Below are 16942 nucleotides of genomic sequence, written 5' to 3'. Positions count from 1 at the left end.
TTTATCCCAGGCAGTGAGCTTAGAGCTAAAGTCACATGCCTTTGGGGGCTCATGGCCTGAGGGGTAGGGGAGGCAGAGAGGTGCGATATCATGGAAATATTACATCATTACAAAGGCACTGGATAGTTCCAAAATGGAGAGATGCACAAGGTACTGCCCACTCATAACCCCTCACAATACCATTAAGAGATAGCAGTTATTATGTGTTTCATTTTATAGATGTGGAGCCTGAAACTTAAAGCAAAATAAATGGCAGATCCAGGGCACACAGCTAGTAGTTGAAACCAGCACTCAACCCATGGCTTCTGCCTCCAAGTCCTATCTTCTTTCCCCCACCACTGAACAGGCATCACAGAGCAGCCTGCTGTTACACTAAAGGAAATCTTCAATCATCTGAAAGAGGGAGGGAAAAGTTTTCCACTGACAAGCCTGTGGAAAACTTCACTGAGTCTGCCTGGGAGTACCTTGGGCAAACAGGGAACTAGTTGAGAGTGCGGTGTCTGGTCCTAGTGGCTACTTGAGCCTGAATGCCCCTGGCAGCCAAAGGAAATCCCTGAGGTCCTGCCAGTCTCCATGCCAAGCCCTTCACCTGGTGGGATCTTCCCCATCCCTGTGGATTTGCCATTCTGTTCCCTGTGCAGGAATAACACCGACCCCCTTTCCTCTAGCTCCTGCTTCTCAGTGCTTCTAAAACCTGCCTCAGGAGGAACATTCCCTGAGAAATCCTTCTGCAATCTGATCACCCGCTCCTTTGCTCTATCCCGCTCATCTATACCTTCTGAGCCACGTGACCTTTGATGCCTTGTCTATCTGCTTCGCCTGCTTTTTAACATAAACTTTGACCTTCCCATGCCCTCAGTGCTGAGCTAAATTGTATGGTCAAGGACCATATTTCTTTTACTTATCTCCAGCTAACCATAGAAAAGAGTGTCAATAGCGTAGATACTCAGTACTTGTTAACAGATGGTCTGTTTCACCAGTTGACTCAGCCTGAATGAATAAACAAATGTTATATTTAAACAATAAAATGCTTTTCAGAGAAGAAGCTATTAGGATACAGAGAGGTCAGAGGGGAAAGGATCACCTCCTGGATGCTTCTCGCCTCTTTTCACCACTGTTCACTGGGGGGTGGGTGTTTCTTCTCCCCAAAGCCCACATTATTAGAACCTGGGCCCTGCCCTTTCATCTTCTCTGTAGTGCCCCCCACCACCCCTCAACTCCAGTCCAACCACCATTTCAAGTGTATATTTACTGTGGAGACTGTTTGGAGCACAATCACTGTACAGATTGGGGAAAGATAATTACTGTACTTAATTGAAACTAACAGAGTTCTGTAACCAAAAAGTCCTTAACGGCAGAATCAAGGATTCAGTACAAGCCAGTCAGGTCTTCACTTTCCCATGCTCCATAACCCAGCCCCTGGGCTCTCAGGTGATGCGGCTCCTCCCAGGTGTCCGGTGCCTTCCCTAGTTCCCTGTTCACAGAGATCTCCAGCTCTTGTGAACTGCAAATTGATGGGTTTTGGTCCACATTCCAGCTCACAACCCTCCAAAAATTTCCTTTTTTTTTTTTTTTTTTTTTTTTTTTTTTACCATCTCTGACCTTCTGACCCTTAGGTCTGACATCAGTGGTTTGCTGGTATTTCTGAGATCATTTCTAGTGGACAAATGATTTTCACTTAGCAACACAGCATGCAAAAGTAGCGTTTTGGAAAAAGTTGAACTCATAGAAACAGAGAGTAGAATGGTAGTTGCCAGGGGCTGGAGTTGGGGGAAATGAGGAGATGTTGAACCCAATATCTGGGGCTCTAATGCACAGCATGGTGACTGTAGTTAATTGCATTGTATACATGATATTTGCTAAAAGAGATCTTAAGTGTTCTCACCACAAAACAAACAAACAAAAAAACAGGTAACTATGTAAGTTGATGGATGTATTAGCTAACTTGATTATGGTAATCATTCACAACATATACCTGTATCAAATCATCACATTGTAAACCTTAAATATATATAATTTTATTTGTCAATTATGCCTCAGTAAAGCTGGGGTGGCATGTGCAGAAATAAAGGTTCCATTTCCAAAAAAAGAAAAAAAGAAAGGGAGTTTCGGAGTCAGACAAACCTAGGATACAGTTATGGCTTTGCCACTTACTAACTATTGACTTGGAGTCACTTTTAACCTCTTTCAACCTCAATAACCTTGCCAGCTAGGCCCAATACTACCTAGTTGACTAGGTCATTGTAAGAATTAAATAAGACAACATATGTAATGCCTCTAGTACATGCAAAGTTCTCAATAAGCATTAGCTTTCCACCACCACCAATAGAGTTGTGAAGATTAATTGAATTAATATTTGTGAAATATGGAACAGTGCCTGTCACATGGAAGGCACAAAAAAATAAATTTCCTCTTCCTTTTTTTCCCCAAAACGTGAACATAAGCATATCTAAACTCCATTTTGCCTCTACTTACTTACAAGCTAAGGAAACAGAATTTTACTTAAATCTATACATATTTCAGGGAAGGGGTATTTTTTGCTACTTATCTAGAATGCAATTCTTTAATTCTTTTTAAAAAATGTATAAAATTTGGCCAGGCCTGGTGGCTCACACCTATAATTCCAGCGCTTTGGGAGGTCGAGGTGGGCAGATCACTTGAGGCCAGGAGTTCGAGAACAGTCTGGCCAACATGGCGGAACCCCATCACTACTAGATATACAAAAATTAACCAGGTGTGGTCGCACACACTTCTGGTCCCAGCTACTCGGGAGGCTGAGACACAAGAATTGCTTGACCCTGGGAGACAAAGGTTGCAGTGAGCCAAGATTGCACCGCTGCACTCCAGCCTGGGCAATAGAGCAAGACTCTGTCTTAAATAAAATAAAAATAAATAAAATTAAATACATGAAAATAAATGAGTCTATAGCAAATCCATTCCTAATTTAGGCATAGATAGAAAATTTGCCTCATTTTTCAGACAACAGGACATGTCAACAATGCTTTAACCACTGCCTCTGAAGCACCAGCTGACACAAGAGCTAATCTCATTAGGGTGGAAGCCACCCAACAGGACCCTGTGAACCATGGCCTTTGGAACCTGTCAAGGACATTTGAGACTCAGGGAATCCTGTCTTCTGTAGAATCTGGAGCTTCTTTCTTTTATTTATTTATTTTTATTATTTATTTTTTTTAAATTTTTTGAGACGGAGTCTCGCTCTGTTGCCCAGGTTGGAGTGCAGTGGTGCGATCTCGGCTCACTGCAAGCTCCACCTCCTGGGTTCACGCCATTCTCCTGCCTCAACCTCCCAAGTAGCTGGGACTACAGGCACCCACCACCACGCCCGGCTAATTTTTTGTATTTTTAGTAGAGAGGGGGTTTCACCGTGTTCACCAGGGTGATCTCGATCTCCTGAACTCTTGATCCGCCTGCCTTGGCCTCCCAAAGTGCTGGGATTACAGGCATCAGTCACCACGCCTGGCCAATCTGGAGCCTCTTTCTAAGCTAAAGAAAACTGCTGCCTTTCTATTCAGGGAGCTGTCGGTCAACCTACAAAGAATTCAGACACACGTGTTCTTCCACTCGGATTCTCAGGATTGGTCCAAATATTGAGCCTGGAATTAGACATCCAGGCTCTTTCAGTGCTGCCACATCTGTGGGCTAAAATCAATAGAAAAGACTCAATAGATCCAGTTTGGCCTAGCAGCAGGAGCCACAGTGTGCTGTCTTATTTAATGGAAACATTGCTGGCCTCCAGATTCCTAAGCTGGCTCCAAAACGCAGAAATGCCAACATGACCCAGGCTGCTTTCCAAGCTCAGTGCCTGCGTCTGTCCACGGATTTCTGTAAGAGCCCATGTGGGCACTTTGTCCTGGATGAGAACATTTACACAATAAAAACTCCAGAGATGCTAGGTTAGGAAAATGAGTGTTTTGTGCAGATGGTCTTGAGGACCACTGTTTAGATGTCTTTTGTTATTGCTGGCAATTAGAAGCTACCCCAGAGTAGCTGCCATTTTTTCAGAGGCTCCAGGCCTGTCCACTCCCTTGGCATGCCAGCCCTTTCTTCACCTGCTCAAGGGACAGTCCAGGAGGCAGCTGCAGCAGGTGGGTGAATCAGATGCAGTTACCAAGACGAAAGGAAAACACAACCTGCCTTGAGCACTGCCCGCTTCATTCCACCCAGCCCACACGGTCTGCACTGCTGGGCCAGTGTGGGTAGCCCGTGGGATGTGTGATTTCTGGCATCAGGAGTCAGGAACCCATTTGATTTATTTAGATGTGGTGCCACCATTGGGTGGGTCTCCTAAGGTTTATGTGGCTTTCCACTTCAGATTTTCCCTTCTCTCTCCTCCCTAGAGCTCCTGCCAAGCCTACCATGCTTCAGCCTGGTCCAAGCCAGCCCTGAGAACCTACTAATTAAAGGTTCCTTTGACATCTTTCATGTGGCTACTTAAGAAACTCCAAGGCAAGTCCTAATCTGAGGACTCTAGCCCAGGTGATATTATCTGATTTGAACATAGCCCTTTAACCTCAAAGCCTTGGGGCACTAGCCCATTCCAGAAATTGTCAATCGAGAGGAGGAGGTAGGTTGAGTGAGTCTCCTTGGTCACCCCAAAAGATCTGATATCTGGTCTTCACATCTGCAGTCACTTTGGCTGTGGCTTTTTTTCTCTTCCCCTCATCCTCAGATTTCATACCCTGCGGTACCCGCCCAGCAACCCCTCAAATTGTAGCTGGGCTACACCAGGCCCTTTAAAGTCAGCAGAACCATGACAGATGGCTCTGCTTACTGTGGTGACCTCCATCACCCTGGAGGTAGAGGAACACAAATGGAGGGCTCCTCAGTGATACATGCATGCTAGGGCATGACGCTGCTCTCCAGGGGAGACCATCTGCACATGCGTTCCTAAAGCGATGGGACCAGGTGGCACCGGCATGATGACAGTAACAGTAAATGATGACATTTGCTATTATCAAGTGGCAGTTGTCATTTAATTGCTTAGTAATCTGGAAGCCACCTATTAAAGGAAGAGCGTCTATGCCAGGGATGGTTGACTGGCAGAGGCTGCTGAAAAGCTGTGCTGAGAACTCTAATGCTATGATTAGTTTCCCAGAAAAGAATGCTGGGATTGGTCAGCGATGTCTTCTAGGGGTATGGAGAGGGAAAGTGGTAACATAGGGGCTGCATATTCAACATCCTTGCCTTTCATGCACCTTTCAAAAACTCCTCCTTCCTAAATCACAAGCATCCTTGTGGGAGGAAGGAAAAGACACTATCTCCACTGTTCCGTCTAATCTTTCTCGGAGATGGCTCATTTCTCTTAAAAGATCTGTTAGCCCCCAGCCCCATTCCATGCATGTATTCAGTCCAGTGTCAGTGCATCCTTGGCTCTTCATCGTCGAAGCTGCTGGCTTGTCCTGCACCTGAGTTTCTGGCTGAAGCCACCATTTCCTCTATGCCCCTGGAGACATCCAGCACCACTCCCAAGAGTGTGGGCTCACTGACCTTCCCCCTGACCTTCCGGTCCCTCTTGACCTTTATATTTCATGCTACAACTTGATAGATTATCCCTTCCTCAGCTCTGCCTTGTCTCTCTTCTAAAGCCTTATTTCCTTTTCCTTCCATCAGCCCGTTCTTTCTACCTTCTCCACACACTCAGGGACCTCAGTTCTCTCCGACTGAAGAAGAGAGGGGAGAGAAGACCAACAGGGGATGATGAAGAGTAAGGGGGTGCTGGATTCCAAGGAGATGGGGGTTTGGAACACACTGAAATGGAATCCTCTTCTAATTATTTAGGTGAGGATATTTTTGTCTATTTCACCCAAGTCAACACTTACCAAGAAATTTCACTTCAGATAGAAGGTTATTGCAGGCACCATATAAAAAACACACTTGATCCCTGCCCATTGCTTCTCATTCTTGTATGCACCTCCAGATACTACATGTTGTAGGTATTCATCATACTGTGGTATCAGAGTTGTTCCCTTACCTTCAATTTAAAGAGCTTCCACTATTGAGCCGCAGAGTATAATCATCCTTCAATATGATTCCCACCGTGAATCATCAGCTTCCTTCCTGCCTTAGCACCGCATGCCCCCCACCCAGCTCTGAGCCTTCTCATGCTTTCAGTCCCAAACAGTGTGTTCCAAACCCCCGTCTCCTTGGAATCCACCCCGCTTCTCACTGTTCACCATCCCCTGCTGGTCTTCTTCTCATCCCTCTCTTCTTTAGCTAGAGGGAACCGAGACCCCACGCGAGTGAATATCTCCCAAGGAAAATATATTTTTGGCTCTGACTAGGAAATCATTTTTCAGCATGAATAACACAACTCTCTCCATCATTGTACTTTTGTCAATTTTTGAGCAATAGCTTAAGCAGCAGTAGGTTGTTTGGGAGCAGCCAGGAAAATAAGCTCTGGCCCACGTACCCCAGACTAAAGGAAATCAGACAGCAGGCCCAAAGGCAATAGCATAAATTCTCCACTTCCGATGTTTTTCCTTTCCATTTGGTTTCCATGGGACTCTGTGTTGGGGGTGGGGAGGGCTTCCCAAAGTACCAAGTTGTATTCGTTAGCAAAATAAGGAACTGAATTTCAGGTTGACAAAAAAAGAAAGCGTTAAGAAGTGGGTAAGGGACCAGCGCACAAGAATTTGGATGCCTAATGTTTCAGAAACCCAACCCCGAGGCTGATTTTGAAAGCCCTTGTTGACTACCATTTCTACCTACATGCTCGTTGACCACCATCAAAATTCAGAAGAGGTTACACCTTTGGGACTTGTAAATATTTTCCATCCAACTTACAACCCAAATTGCAATGTCGCCTTATGGAGATTGAGACTCAGAAATTCCTCTCTTTTAGGTTTTAAATGGTTCTGTAACTCAGCAAGCCAGCAGGCTTCTCTTAATCATTCATATTTGCAGGGATCCAGTGCTGGGACCTGTGATTAAAACTCACTAAAAGGAAACAACTAAGAAATGAGCTCTAGAAATGAGCATTGCAAGTTCCCAAGGTCCTCAGCTCTGATGAGGAGCTGAGTCTGACAGACTAAACAAAGTTGAGAAGAAGATAAAATGTATGTCTTTGCAGTACCTCTTAGCTAATTGTCAATACATTGTGAATTTTTTCTTTGCTAGCACTTAAATAATGATACCTTCAAGAGTATAGTCTTGTGTCACTTGACAACTGAATTACATTTTGAGAAATGCGTCATTAGGTGACTTCATCATTTTGTGAACATCATAGTGTATACTTAAAGAAACCTAGATGGTATAGACTACTACACACCTAGGCTAGATCGGGTAAACTAATGCTCCTCAGCTACAAACCTGTACAGCATGTTACTGCACTGAATACTGTAGGCAATTGTAACACAATGATAAGCATTTGTGTATCTATACATAGAAATGGTACAGTAACAATGCAGTGTAAAAATAAAAACACCTGTATAGGACAGTTACCATGAATGGAACTTGAAGGAGGGAAGGTTGGTCTGGGTGAGTCAGTGAGTGGTGAGTGAGTGTGAAGGCCTAGAACATTACTGTACACTACTGTGTATTCTGTAAACACTGTACACTTAAGCTACACTAAATTCATTTTTTCTAATATTTCTTCAATAATAAATTAACCTTAGCTTACTGTAACTTTTTTATCTTATAAACCTAATTTTTTAACTTTTTAACTCCAGTAATAACTTAGCTTAAAACACACATTATACAGCTGTACAAAAGTATTTTTTCTTTATATCTTTATTCTGTCAACTTTTCCCTATTTTAAAATTTTTTTATTTTTTTAAAGCTTTTAGACTTTGTTGTTAAAAACAAAGACATAGTGTCAGGACCATCAGTGTCACTGTCTTCCACCTCTACACCTCCTTGTCCCACTGGAAGGTCTTCAGGGGTAGTAACACTCATGGAGCATCAGCTCCTATGATAACAATGCCTTCTTCTGCAATACTTCCTGAAGGACCTGCCTGAGGCTTTTTTACAGTTAACTTATTTTTTATGAGTAGAAGAAGTACACTCTAAAATAATGATAAAAAGTATCATGTGGGCCAGGCACAGTGGCTCACACCTGTAATCCCAGTACTTTGGGAGGCTGAAGTGGGTGGATCACCTGAGGTCAGGAGTTCAAGACCAGCCTGGTCAACATGGTGAAATCTCATCTCTACTAAAAATACAAAAAGTTAGCAGGCGTGGTGGTGGACGCCTGTAATCCCAGTTACTCAGGAGGCTGAGATAGGAGAATCGCTTGAACCCAAGAGGCAGAAGTCGTAGTGAGCTGAGATCAGGCCACTGCACTCCTGCCTGGGCAACAAGAGTGAAACTCTGTCTCAAAACTAAATAAATAAATAAATAAATAAATAAATAAATAAAGTATGTAAATACATGAACCAGTAAAATAATCATTTATTATCAAGTATTATGTACTATATATAATTGTATATGCAATATTTTTATACAACTGGCATCACAGTAGGCTTATTTATACCAGCATCACCACAAACATGTGACAAATGTGTTGCACTATGACATTATGACAACTGTGACACCATATGGGACCACCGTCGTACATGCAGTTCACCATTGATTGAAACGTCTTTATGTGGGGCAGGACTGTAGTTGCATTTTTATAAAAGCTTCTTGGAGTTGGAATTCATCTCTAATGGTGGGCCAGTAAGCATGGTGACATGTACTCGGGAGAAGATGGTGTTGAATTTCTAAAATCATACCATGTAGGAGATGAAACTGTCCAGTAGCATGGTGGCAGAGAGAGAGAGAGAGAGGGAGAGCAATGGATACATGCCTCATTTTTCACAGCATCACAATATGCTATATCAGAAGGAAAGACATTAAGCATCTAAAGCATTTTTTCATTCATTCATTCATTCATTCATTCAAAAGATATTTGGTGTGCCAAATATACTATAGTGCTCTTGTATGCCAAGTACTATCTGGATTCTAGAAATATTGCTGCAAACGAAACTGACAAAAATCCTTGCTTTTATCCAAATTGGAAAAGAGAAAGTCAAACTATCACTGTTTGCCAATGATATGATCTTATACCTAGAAAACCCTAAAGACTCCTCTGAAAGATTGCTAGATTTGATAAATGAATTCAGTAAAGCCTCAGTTTACAACATCAATGTACACAAATCAGTATTACCACTTACACCAACAAGGACCAAGCTGAGACTCAAATGAAGAACTCAATCCCTTTTACAATAGCCACAAAAAAATACATAAAATACCTCCAAATATATGTAACAAAGGAGGTGAAAAATCTCTACAAGAAGAACTACAAAACACTGATGAAAAAAACATAGATGACACAAACAAATGGAAAAACATCCCATGCTCATGAATCAGAAGAATTAATGTTGTGAAAATGACAATACTGCCCAAAGCACTCTACAGATTCAATGCAATTCCTATCAAAATACTAATATCACTTTTCACAAAATTAGAAAAAAAATCCTAAAATTAATATGGAACCAAAAAAAGAGCCTGAATAGCCAAAGCAATCCTAAGCATAAAGAACAAATCTGGAGGAATCACATTATCTAATTTCAAATTATACTACAAAGCTATAATAATCAAAACACCATGGTACTGGTATAAAAGTAGACACACAGACCAATGGAACAGAATAGAGAATGCAGAAATAAAGCAAATACTTACAACCAACTGATCTTTGACAATGCAGACAAAAACATACACTGGAGAAAGGACACTATATTTAATAAATGGTGCTTGGAAAATTGGATAGCCACATGTAGAAGAATAAAATTGGCTCCCTGTCTCTCACCATATACAAAGATTAACTCAAGATGGATTCAAAACTTAGATTCTAAGACTTGAAGCCATAAAAATTCTAGAAGAAAAAAAAAAAACTAGGAAAAACTCTTCTGAACATTGGACTAGGCAAAGAATTCATGACTAAGACCCTAAAAGCAAATGCAACAAAAACAAAAATAAATGAGACCTAATTAAACTAAAAAGCTTCTGCACAGAAAAACAAATAATCAACAGAGTAAACACACAACCTACAGAATGAAAGAAAACATTTGCAAACTGTGCTTCTGACAAAGGAGTAATATCCAGAATCTACAAAGAACTCAAGCCAATCCACAAGAAAAAAAACAAATAATCCTATTAAAAAGTGGGAAAATGACATGAAGAAACATCTCTCCAAAAAAGATATAAAAATGGCCAGCAAACATGCAAAAATGCTCAACATCATTAATTATCAGGGAAATGCAAATTAAAACCACAATGAAATACCATCTTACCCCAGCCAGAAAGGCCATTAATAAAAAGTCAAAAAACAATAGATGTTGGCACAGATGTGGTAAAAAGGGAATGCTTATACTCTGCTGGTGGGACTGTAAATTAATACAATTTCTGTGGAAAACTCTATGGAAATTTCTCAGAGAACTAAAAGTAAATCTACCACTTGATCCAGCAATCCCACTACTGAGTATCTCCCCAAAGGAAAACAAGTCATTATATAAAAAAGACACATGGATGCATATGTTTATCACAGCACAATTTACAATTGCAAAAATACAAAATCAACACAAGTGTCCATGAACAGATGAACAGATAAAGAAAATGTGGTGTGGATTACTACTCAGCCATAAAGAACAAAATAATGTCTTTTGCAGCAACTTGGATGGAACTGGAGGCCATTATCCTAAGTAAAGTAACTCAAGAACAGAAAACAAAAGACCACATATTCTCACTTATAAGTGGAACCTAAGCTATGGGTATGCAAATGTGTACAGAGTGGTATAATAGATATTGGAGCTCAAATGGGGGAGGTTGCGGGGGTGAGGGATGAAAAACTACCTATTGGGTACAATGTACACTATTCAGGTGATGGGTACACTAAAATCCTAGACTTCACCACTATATAATTCATCCATGTAACCAAAAACCACTTGTACCCCTAAAGCTATTGAAATAAAAATTTTTTTAAAATACCTGCCCTCGTGGAGCTTACAAATTCTAGAAATAATAATAAAACATATTAACAGATGAAGTAATCTATGCAGGTAGTAAAAAATATATATATGGTTCTGTTTTTCTGTGATATTGTAAAAATAAATCAACATTTTAGACAGAGAGGCACTAATAAGAGTATGATCTCATGGGTAAATCTACTATTAATACTACGAGGTCATTTTGAGCCCCACCACCTCGCCCTCTCTGTCAGGCCTACTTTCCCTGGAAAAACTGATCTAAGAGCAGAAATGACTGCCTCTAAAAGCTGGGCATTTTTCACCCCTTTATAATCACTTGTTTATCTAAGCCTCAGTTTCTTCATCTATAAAATGAAATTATTAACAGAGATCATAGAGAAATTCAACTGAAATAATATGTAAGAAAGCCCATGATACTATTCTTGTAGTATTGTAGAGTATACAAGAAATTCATTTTTTAATCACCTAGAGATCATTTCTGTTGGATGGCAGAGCCACCCATATTAATCAGGTTGCATTTTTAATCCACACTCCAGTGTCTGCCCCCTCCACCTGGTATCTTCTTCCATGTCTTCTCCACCTGGGAAATGCTGCTCCATCCTTCAGGATCCTTCTGGATGAAGTTCACTTGCTCCCTCCTGCTTATAGCCTTCTCCTACTCTCCCTGAGAGTCCCTGCCTCCCTTCCTCCTTCTCCCACATGCTGGACACGTGCCTCTCTACAGCAAGCAGCAACCTCCATTGTAAATATTTGTTCACTTTTCTTTTCTTTTTTTTTTTTTTTTTTTTTTTTTTGAGACAGAGTCACGCCTTGTCACTCAGGCTGAAATGCAGTGGTGCTATCTTGGCTCACTGCAACCTCCGCCTCCTGGGTTCAAGTGATTGTCCTGCCTCAGCCGCCCAAGTAGCTGGGATTACAGGTGTGTGCCGCCATGCCCAGCTAATTTTTTTTTTTTTTTTTGTATTTTAGTAGAAATGGGGTTTCACCGTGTTGCCCAGGCTGGTCTCGAACTCTTGAGCTCAGGTGATCCACCCACCTCGGCCTCCCAAAGTGGTAGGATTACAGGCGTGAGCCACTGTGCCTGGCCATTTTTCATTTTTCTTTCTCCCTTACTGGACTTCGAATTCTTTAAACCAAGGATCAAAGCTTTAATATTCAACTTTACATCTCTGTCACATGCCTAGCACAATGCCTAATATAAATAAATGCTTCTTGAGAGAATAAATAGATGATTGTCTCGTTAGCAAGGTGATCACCCTTTTTGCTCCTTTGCTCTTTCTCTTTCAAACGCATACAGTGCATGCTGAGGGACAGGAACTTGCCATAGGAGAAAGAGCCTGTTTTCTAAATCCTCAGGGGGACAAGGAAGTGATTTCTTCAGTAAATAAAAGCTGTTCATTAACTTTGCAGCTGATCCCAAATTGGGGTGAGAAGTGGTATATTAGTGCAATCCAAAGGAGCTGCACATGAGCTCTGAACAAGCAGAATGGGGATGGGTAGGGGTAGCGCCGGGCTGGGACCTGGGCTCACACACTGGAGCTGCCCGTGAGTCCTTCCCACATGCCTCCCTCTGTGGACCTCAGCCTTGCTCCAAGTGGTGGCCATGAAGTCTCTGCAGGCATCCTGGCCTGGCCTTGCCTCTTTGCCTTCCAGCTACGCTTCAGCCACCTCACCTTGGCCTCCCTGAGTGGACATTTGGGAAACCAGCTGACAAGATTATAGCCATCATTCTGATGTCCTTCACCTGTGGTCATCACAATCAACTAACTCCAACTCCAGAATACTTTGTCCGTGATAGAAGGAAAACCAATGTTATGTTTCTGATGATAAGCCCTTGGCACTTCAGGACCCCTAAGTGCCTTTTAAGTCATCAAGAGTATTAAATTCCTCCAGTGTAACTTTCCCATAATGTGTACTTTATTCATTTTCAGTCTTTGAAAGTTGGCAATGCATGTAGAATATGTTATGCTGCTGGCCCCGAATTTCTTAATAGGTCCTTCAAGACTCTGTACACAATAATCCCAAACTTCCTGCGCTTGTCTCCTCTGTGCCCTCCATGTCCTTTCTGCTCCCACCGCCCAGGCCCCAGTGCACCTCAGGGAAGGTGCGTTTCATGTTGTTTCGTGTTTTCATATTGTCATTTACTTTTGTGTTGTGGGTTGTTGGGAATATAGTTAGTCCCAGTGGGTTGCTCAGTGCCTTGTAAGTTCTCCCAGGAGTGGATGCCGCCACAGTGCCGCGGGCTCTGGCATGGTCCTTTCCAACCAGCTGTCAGTTCACACTGTCAACTCTGCAGAGAAAGCAGAGCCTGAGAGGGAAGAGGCTGTGAACCCTTCTTCCCTGCAGCTTTTTGAGCAGCCTTTCAGTCCCCACCCCCACACCCCTTTCACCCACCACCCCCACACCTCTGTTGATGGAAGCCTGCTCATCAGCTCCCCTGCGGGAGGCAATCTGAGGATTCCACAAGCAGGTTCCAGTGTGGTGTCTGTGGAGCTTTTCTCTTCCCTAACTCCAGTCCAAAGTCTCATGCCCTCTACCGTCTGTTATTATTTTATTATGTAGCAAAAGGCATGCACTGTTAGAACTGGGTGCAGACCCGGACAGGGGAGAGGTATGGAATTAATCCACTGGCTCCTGATGGGCTCTGCTGGTGAAACGTGCCCCTCAATGTCTCTCATGCACCAGGGATCATCTTTCCGCGTCTCACATAAGCGGATTCCCAGGCCTACTCAATTCTAGAGTGTGCAAGGCAGATGTGGAGACAAAGCCGAGTCGTCCCCATTTGCTTCTGATCGGAAAAGGGCGGGGTGTCTTTGTGTGCCTCACCATTTAGACATTCTTCACAGTGCTATTTTTATCAACAGTAATCATTAAATTGGTGTCAGATGGGCTAGTCCAGTTACTCACCCTTAGGATGGGTGATGGGACTCCGAGAGTTTTTTCCAGGCAAGAGGAGATGTGGTATGTGGCCCATATGAAAGCCTGTGCGGAACCCTTGGCCTCAGGGTAAGCCTCACTAACCCCGGACTGTGTTCCCACAGCAACAAGAGCAAGGCTCGGCACCACCCAGCTTCATTCTCAACCTGATTCGTTTCACAGATGTATGCTGAGCGCCTTCTAAATGCCACACATTGAACAGGACACAAGGATTCACAAAACAAACAAACAAAAAACTATTATCTCTACCCCCTGAGAAACTTACATTTCACCAGAAAGGATTGTTATGTGAAGTGACAGTGTCCACCACTGGGCTGTGGGTGTTATAAGTGTATTGATAAGGAACATGGTGGAAAGAGGGTTTGTTCTGCCTGGGCTTTGATGAAAGCTCCACGGAGATAGAGTCACTGGAGGAAAATGGGGGAGAAGGCCTCCCAAGCAAAGGAACCAAGGGTGGAAGCATTTAAAAAAATGGCTCTGTAGATGCATCCAAAATCCAGTGGTGAATTCAGCTCTCACTGAGGGGTCCCAGGCACACATCTGCACTGACCCTCATTCCGGGAGGTGGTGAGGAGGAGAGCCTGGCCCTGGCTGTACTGACCGTGGCTCCAGAAGTTAAACTCTGAACAGCGCCCAGCAGTGAGGGTTGGCAAAGGCGATACAGGATATTGAAGTTAGAGATGAGCTAGGGACCCCTGCCATGGCCAGCTCATGGGTCTTGTGATTGAGAACCTAACTCCTGAAGAAAAGCAGAGACCCCCTCACTAACCACAGGAAACAAGAATGAATTGTTACACAGAGACTAAGAGCAAGATTTTCTAGATGCTATCTTTCAGTTTGGATTATAATTCCTTTAACTAAATGCCTGGAAATTTAACAGAAAAACAAAATAAGGCATACCACGGAGAAATGTGGCACTGAACCGATGGCAAGAAAATACACTTGCAGATGTCCTCGGCAATCCAGGGCTTGGCGTTCTGGTTTTCATTTCCTCCGAGCAGGCAGGCGTTCCAAACCCCGCCCCCAATGAGTCACATGGCTGTGCAGGCACAGTCCTGCGGGGTGCAGCGGGTGGCACTGGAAGGGCCTCCTAGGCGGGTTGGTGGCCAGCTGGAAGAGCCTGGGGCCACCTGTCTGGTCAGAGCCTCTCTGCTGTGGGCCTCTTGGAGACAGGGCTGGTTTTGTGGTCTGACTAAAGTGACAATGAAATTAATAGGATCCTGATGCCATGACTGAGGCCATTTCCCTGTGTCTCCAAACAGGAATGAAAGAGGAAATGTCATTAGGACGCCAGGAGGCTTTTGAAATCTTCAAGAGGGACCACGCTGACAGCGTTACCATCGATGACAACAAACAGATTCTGAAACAGAGGTAAGGCTGTCTCAGGGAGCAGCTGGTCCTCCAAGGCTCGGCCAGGCCAGCCTAGAGGAGATTTGCTTACTCTGTCCTTCCTAATCTGCCCAACTCAACTATTACAAGAAAGGCATAATGTTTATTCAGTTTCCCATTTAATTATGTCCAGCCTGGTACAATTCTCCTTCATGTGTGAACCTCACTGTCCCAGTACTATTGGGGTAAAGCAACTTTAAGGCAGGGTCTGTTACTGACAGTATCAACATGATTTACAATTCTCACATCGTACGGTCATTCTCATCAGCCTGTACTCTGTCCATGTCTTACTGTTCCAAAGGAGAGGGAAAAAAATCTATGGACCAAATTATATTCTTAGAACTGCAGGCACTCCAGCTGTTCTGGAGAGCAGTCCTGTCTTAGTCAAAGAAAATATGTGCACATCTTGTGACCCAGAGACCTTTGGTGCCTTCTCCAGGCTAAAATCAGAGCAGACAGGTTTATCTGCTGACATGTTGTCAGACAGGGCTATGTTCTGGACCCCTTCAAAAGAAGCTTACTTAGAGGTATATAATTTATTTTAGCTAGTCTGTGTGGTATACACATATCCTCAAACTGTAGCAAACAAACTCTATCAGACATAGGGGTCTAGAGCTCAGAAGAAAGAGTGAACTCTCATATGTCACATGGGACTCTGGATCCTAGCACGCAGTAAGTTTTCAAGAACTACTTGTTGAATTAAAATGAGATCCGGGTTTGAGAATCATATGACAACTCAGGAAGCCTAAGAAGTAGATGAGCTCTCAGGAGGACATGTGGCAGTGCTGAGGCCTAAAGAGGGGAGCCATAAGGGAAAGGAGTTTGAAGGGAAGGTAGAGGGAAAGGAGGCCATGATGGAGACTGAGAAGAAGCAGAAAGAAGAGGGGGTGAACCAGGAGAAAATAATGTCCTGAGAGCCAAGTCAAGAGGAGAGCCCCCTCCAAGAAGAAGCAGACTGCCAGTAGTGTCAGATGCAACAGAGAAATAAGCAGGAGGGAACTGGGAAGTACACAGAGATTTTGCAACTAGAAGGCCATTGGCTGGACTGCCAGGCATGGAGGAGTGAGTGAGAAGAAATGTCATTGCATTTAAAAAGTTAGTGATAGATGAAAAACATTTTATTTTTTTTGAGACGGAGTCTTTCTCTGTTGCCCAGCCTGGAGTGCAGTGGTGTGATCTTGGCTCGCTGCAACCTCCACCTCCTGGGTTCAAGCAATTCTCCTGCCTCAGCCTCCCGAGTAGCTGGGACTATGGGCACCCACCACCATGCCCGGCTAATTTTTTTGTAGTTTTAGTAGAGACGGGGTTTCACCATGTTAGCCAGGATGATCTCGATCTGCTGACCTCGTGATCCGCCCAACTTGGCCTCCCAAAGTGCTGGGATTACAGGCATGAGCCACTGCGCCTGGCCGAAAAACATTTTTAAAAAGAATGAACAGAGGTAGCTTAAGTAGAAGGGAAGTTGGTTTCAGGATGGGAAAGAATTGGCTAATATTATAGACCACAGAATAAGCCAATGGTAAGAGAGAGGTAGAGAAACAACAGGAAAAGCTGACACAGCAAGGCTCCTGGAAGACAGGAAGGTAGGGAATAAAAGCTCGGTGGAGGTTAGCCCTGGAAGGGAGCAAGAA

The 16942-nt window shown here is 43.3% G+C and overlaps 1 protein-coding gene across 3 annotated transcripts in view; it reads left to right on the top strand.

Moving 5' to 3' along the window:
- The window catches only part of KIF6 (kinesin family member 6), a 392212-nt gene that overhangs the window by 274844 nt on the left and 100426 nt on the right, over positions 1–16942 (top strand). For 2 of the 3 annotated variants that reach the window (XM_007972706.3, XM_038006040.2), the window contains exon 14: positions 15185–15293. In XM_007972706.3, coding sequence (XP_007970897.3) covers positions 15185–15293 — 109 coding nt within the window. Of the gene's footprint in view, positions 1–14987; positions 15060–15184; positions 15294–16942 lie in introns of those variants that run through there. The other variant, XM_007972713.3, reaches the window with a different exon arrangement.

This window comes from Chlorocebus sabaeus, chromosome 17, assembly GCF_047675955.1.
Source record: "Chlorocebus sabaeus isolate Y175 chromosome 17, mChlSab1.0.hap1, whole genome shotgun sequence".
In the NCBI taxonomy this organism is placed as follows: domain Eukaryota; kingdom Metazoa; phylum Chordata; class Mammalia; order Primates; family Cercopithecidae; genus Chlorocebus; species Chlorocebus sabaeus.
This window is presented reverse-complemented; position numbering and strand designations above follow the sequence as displayed.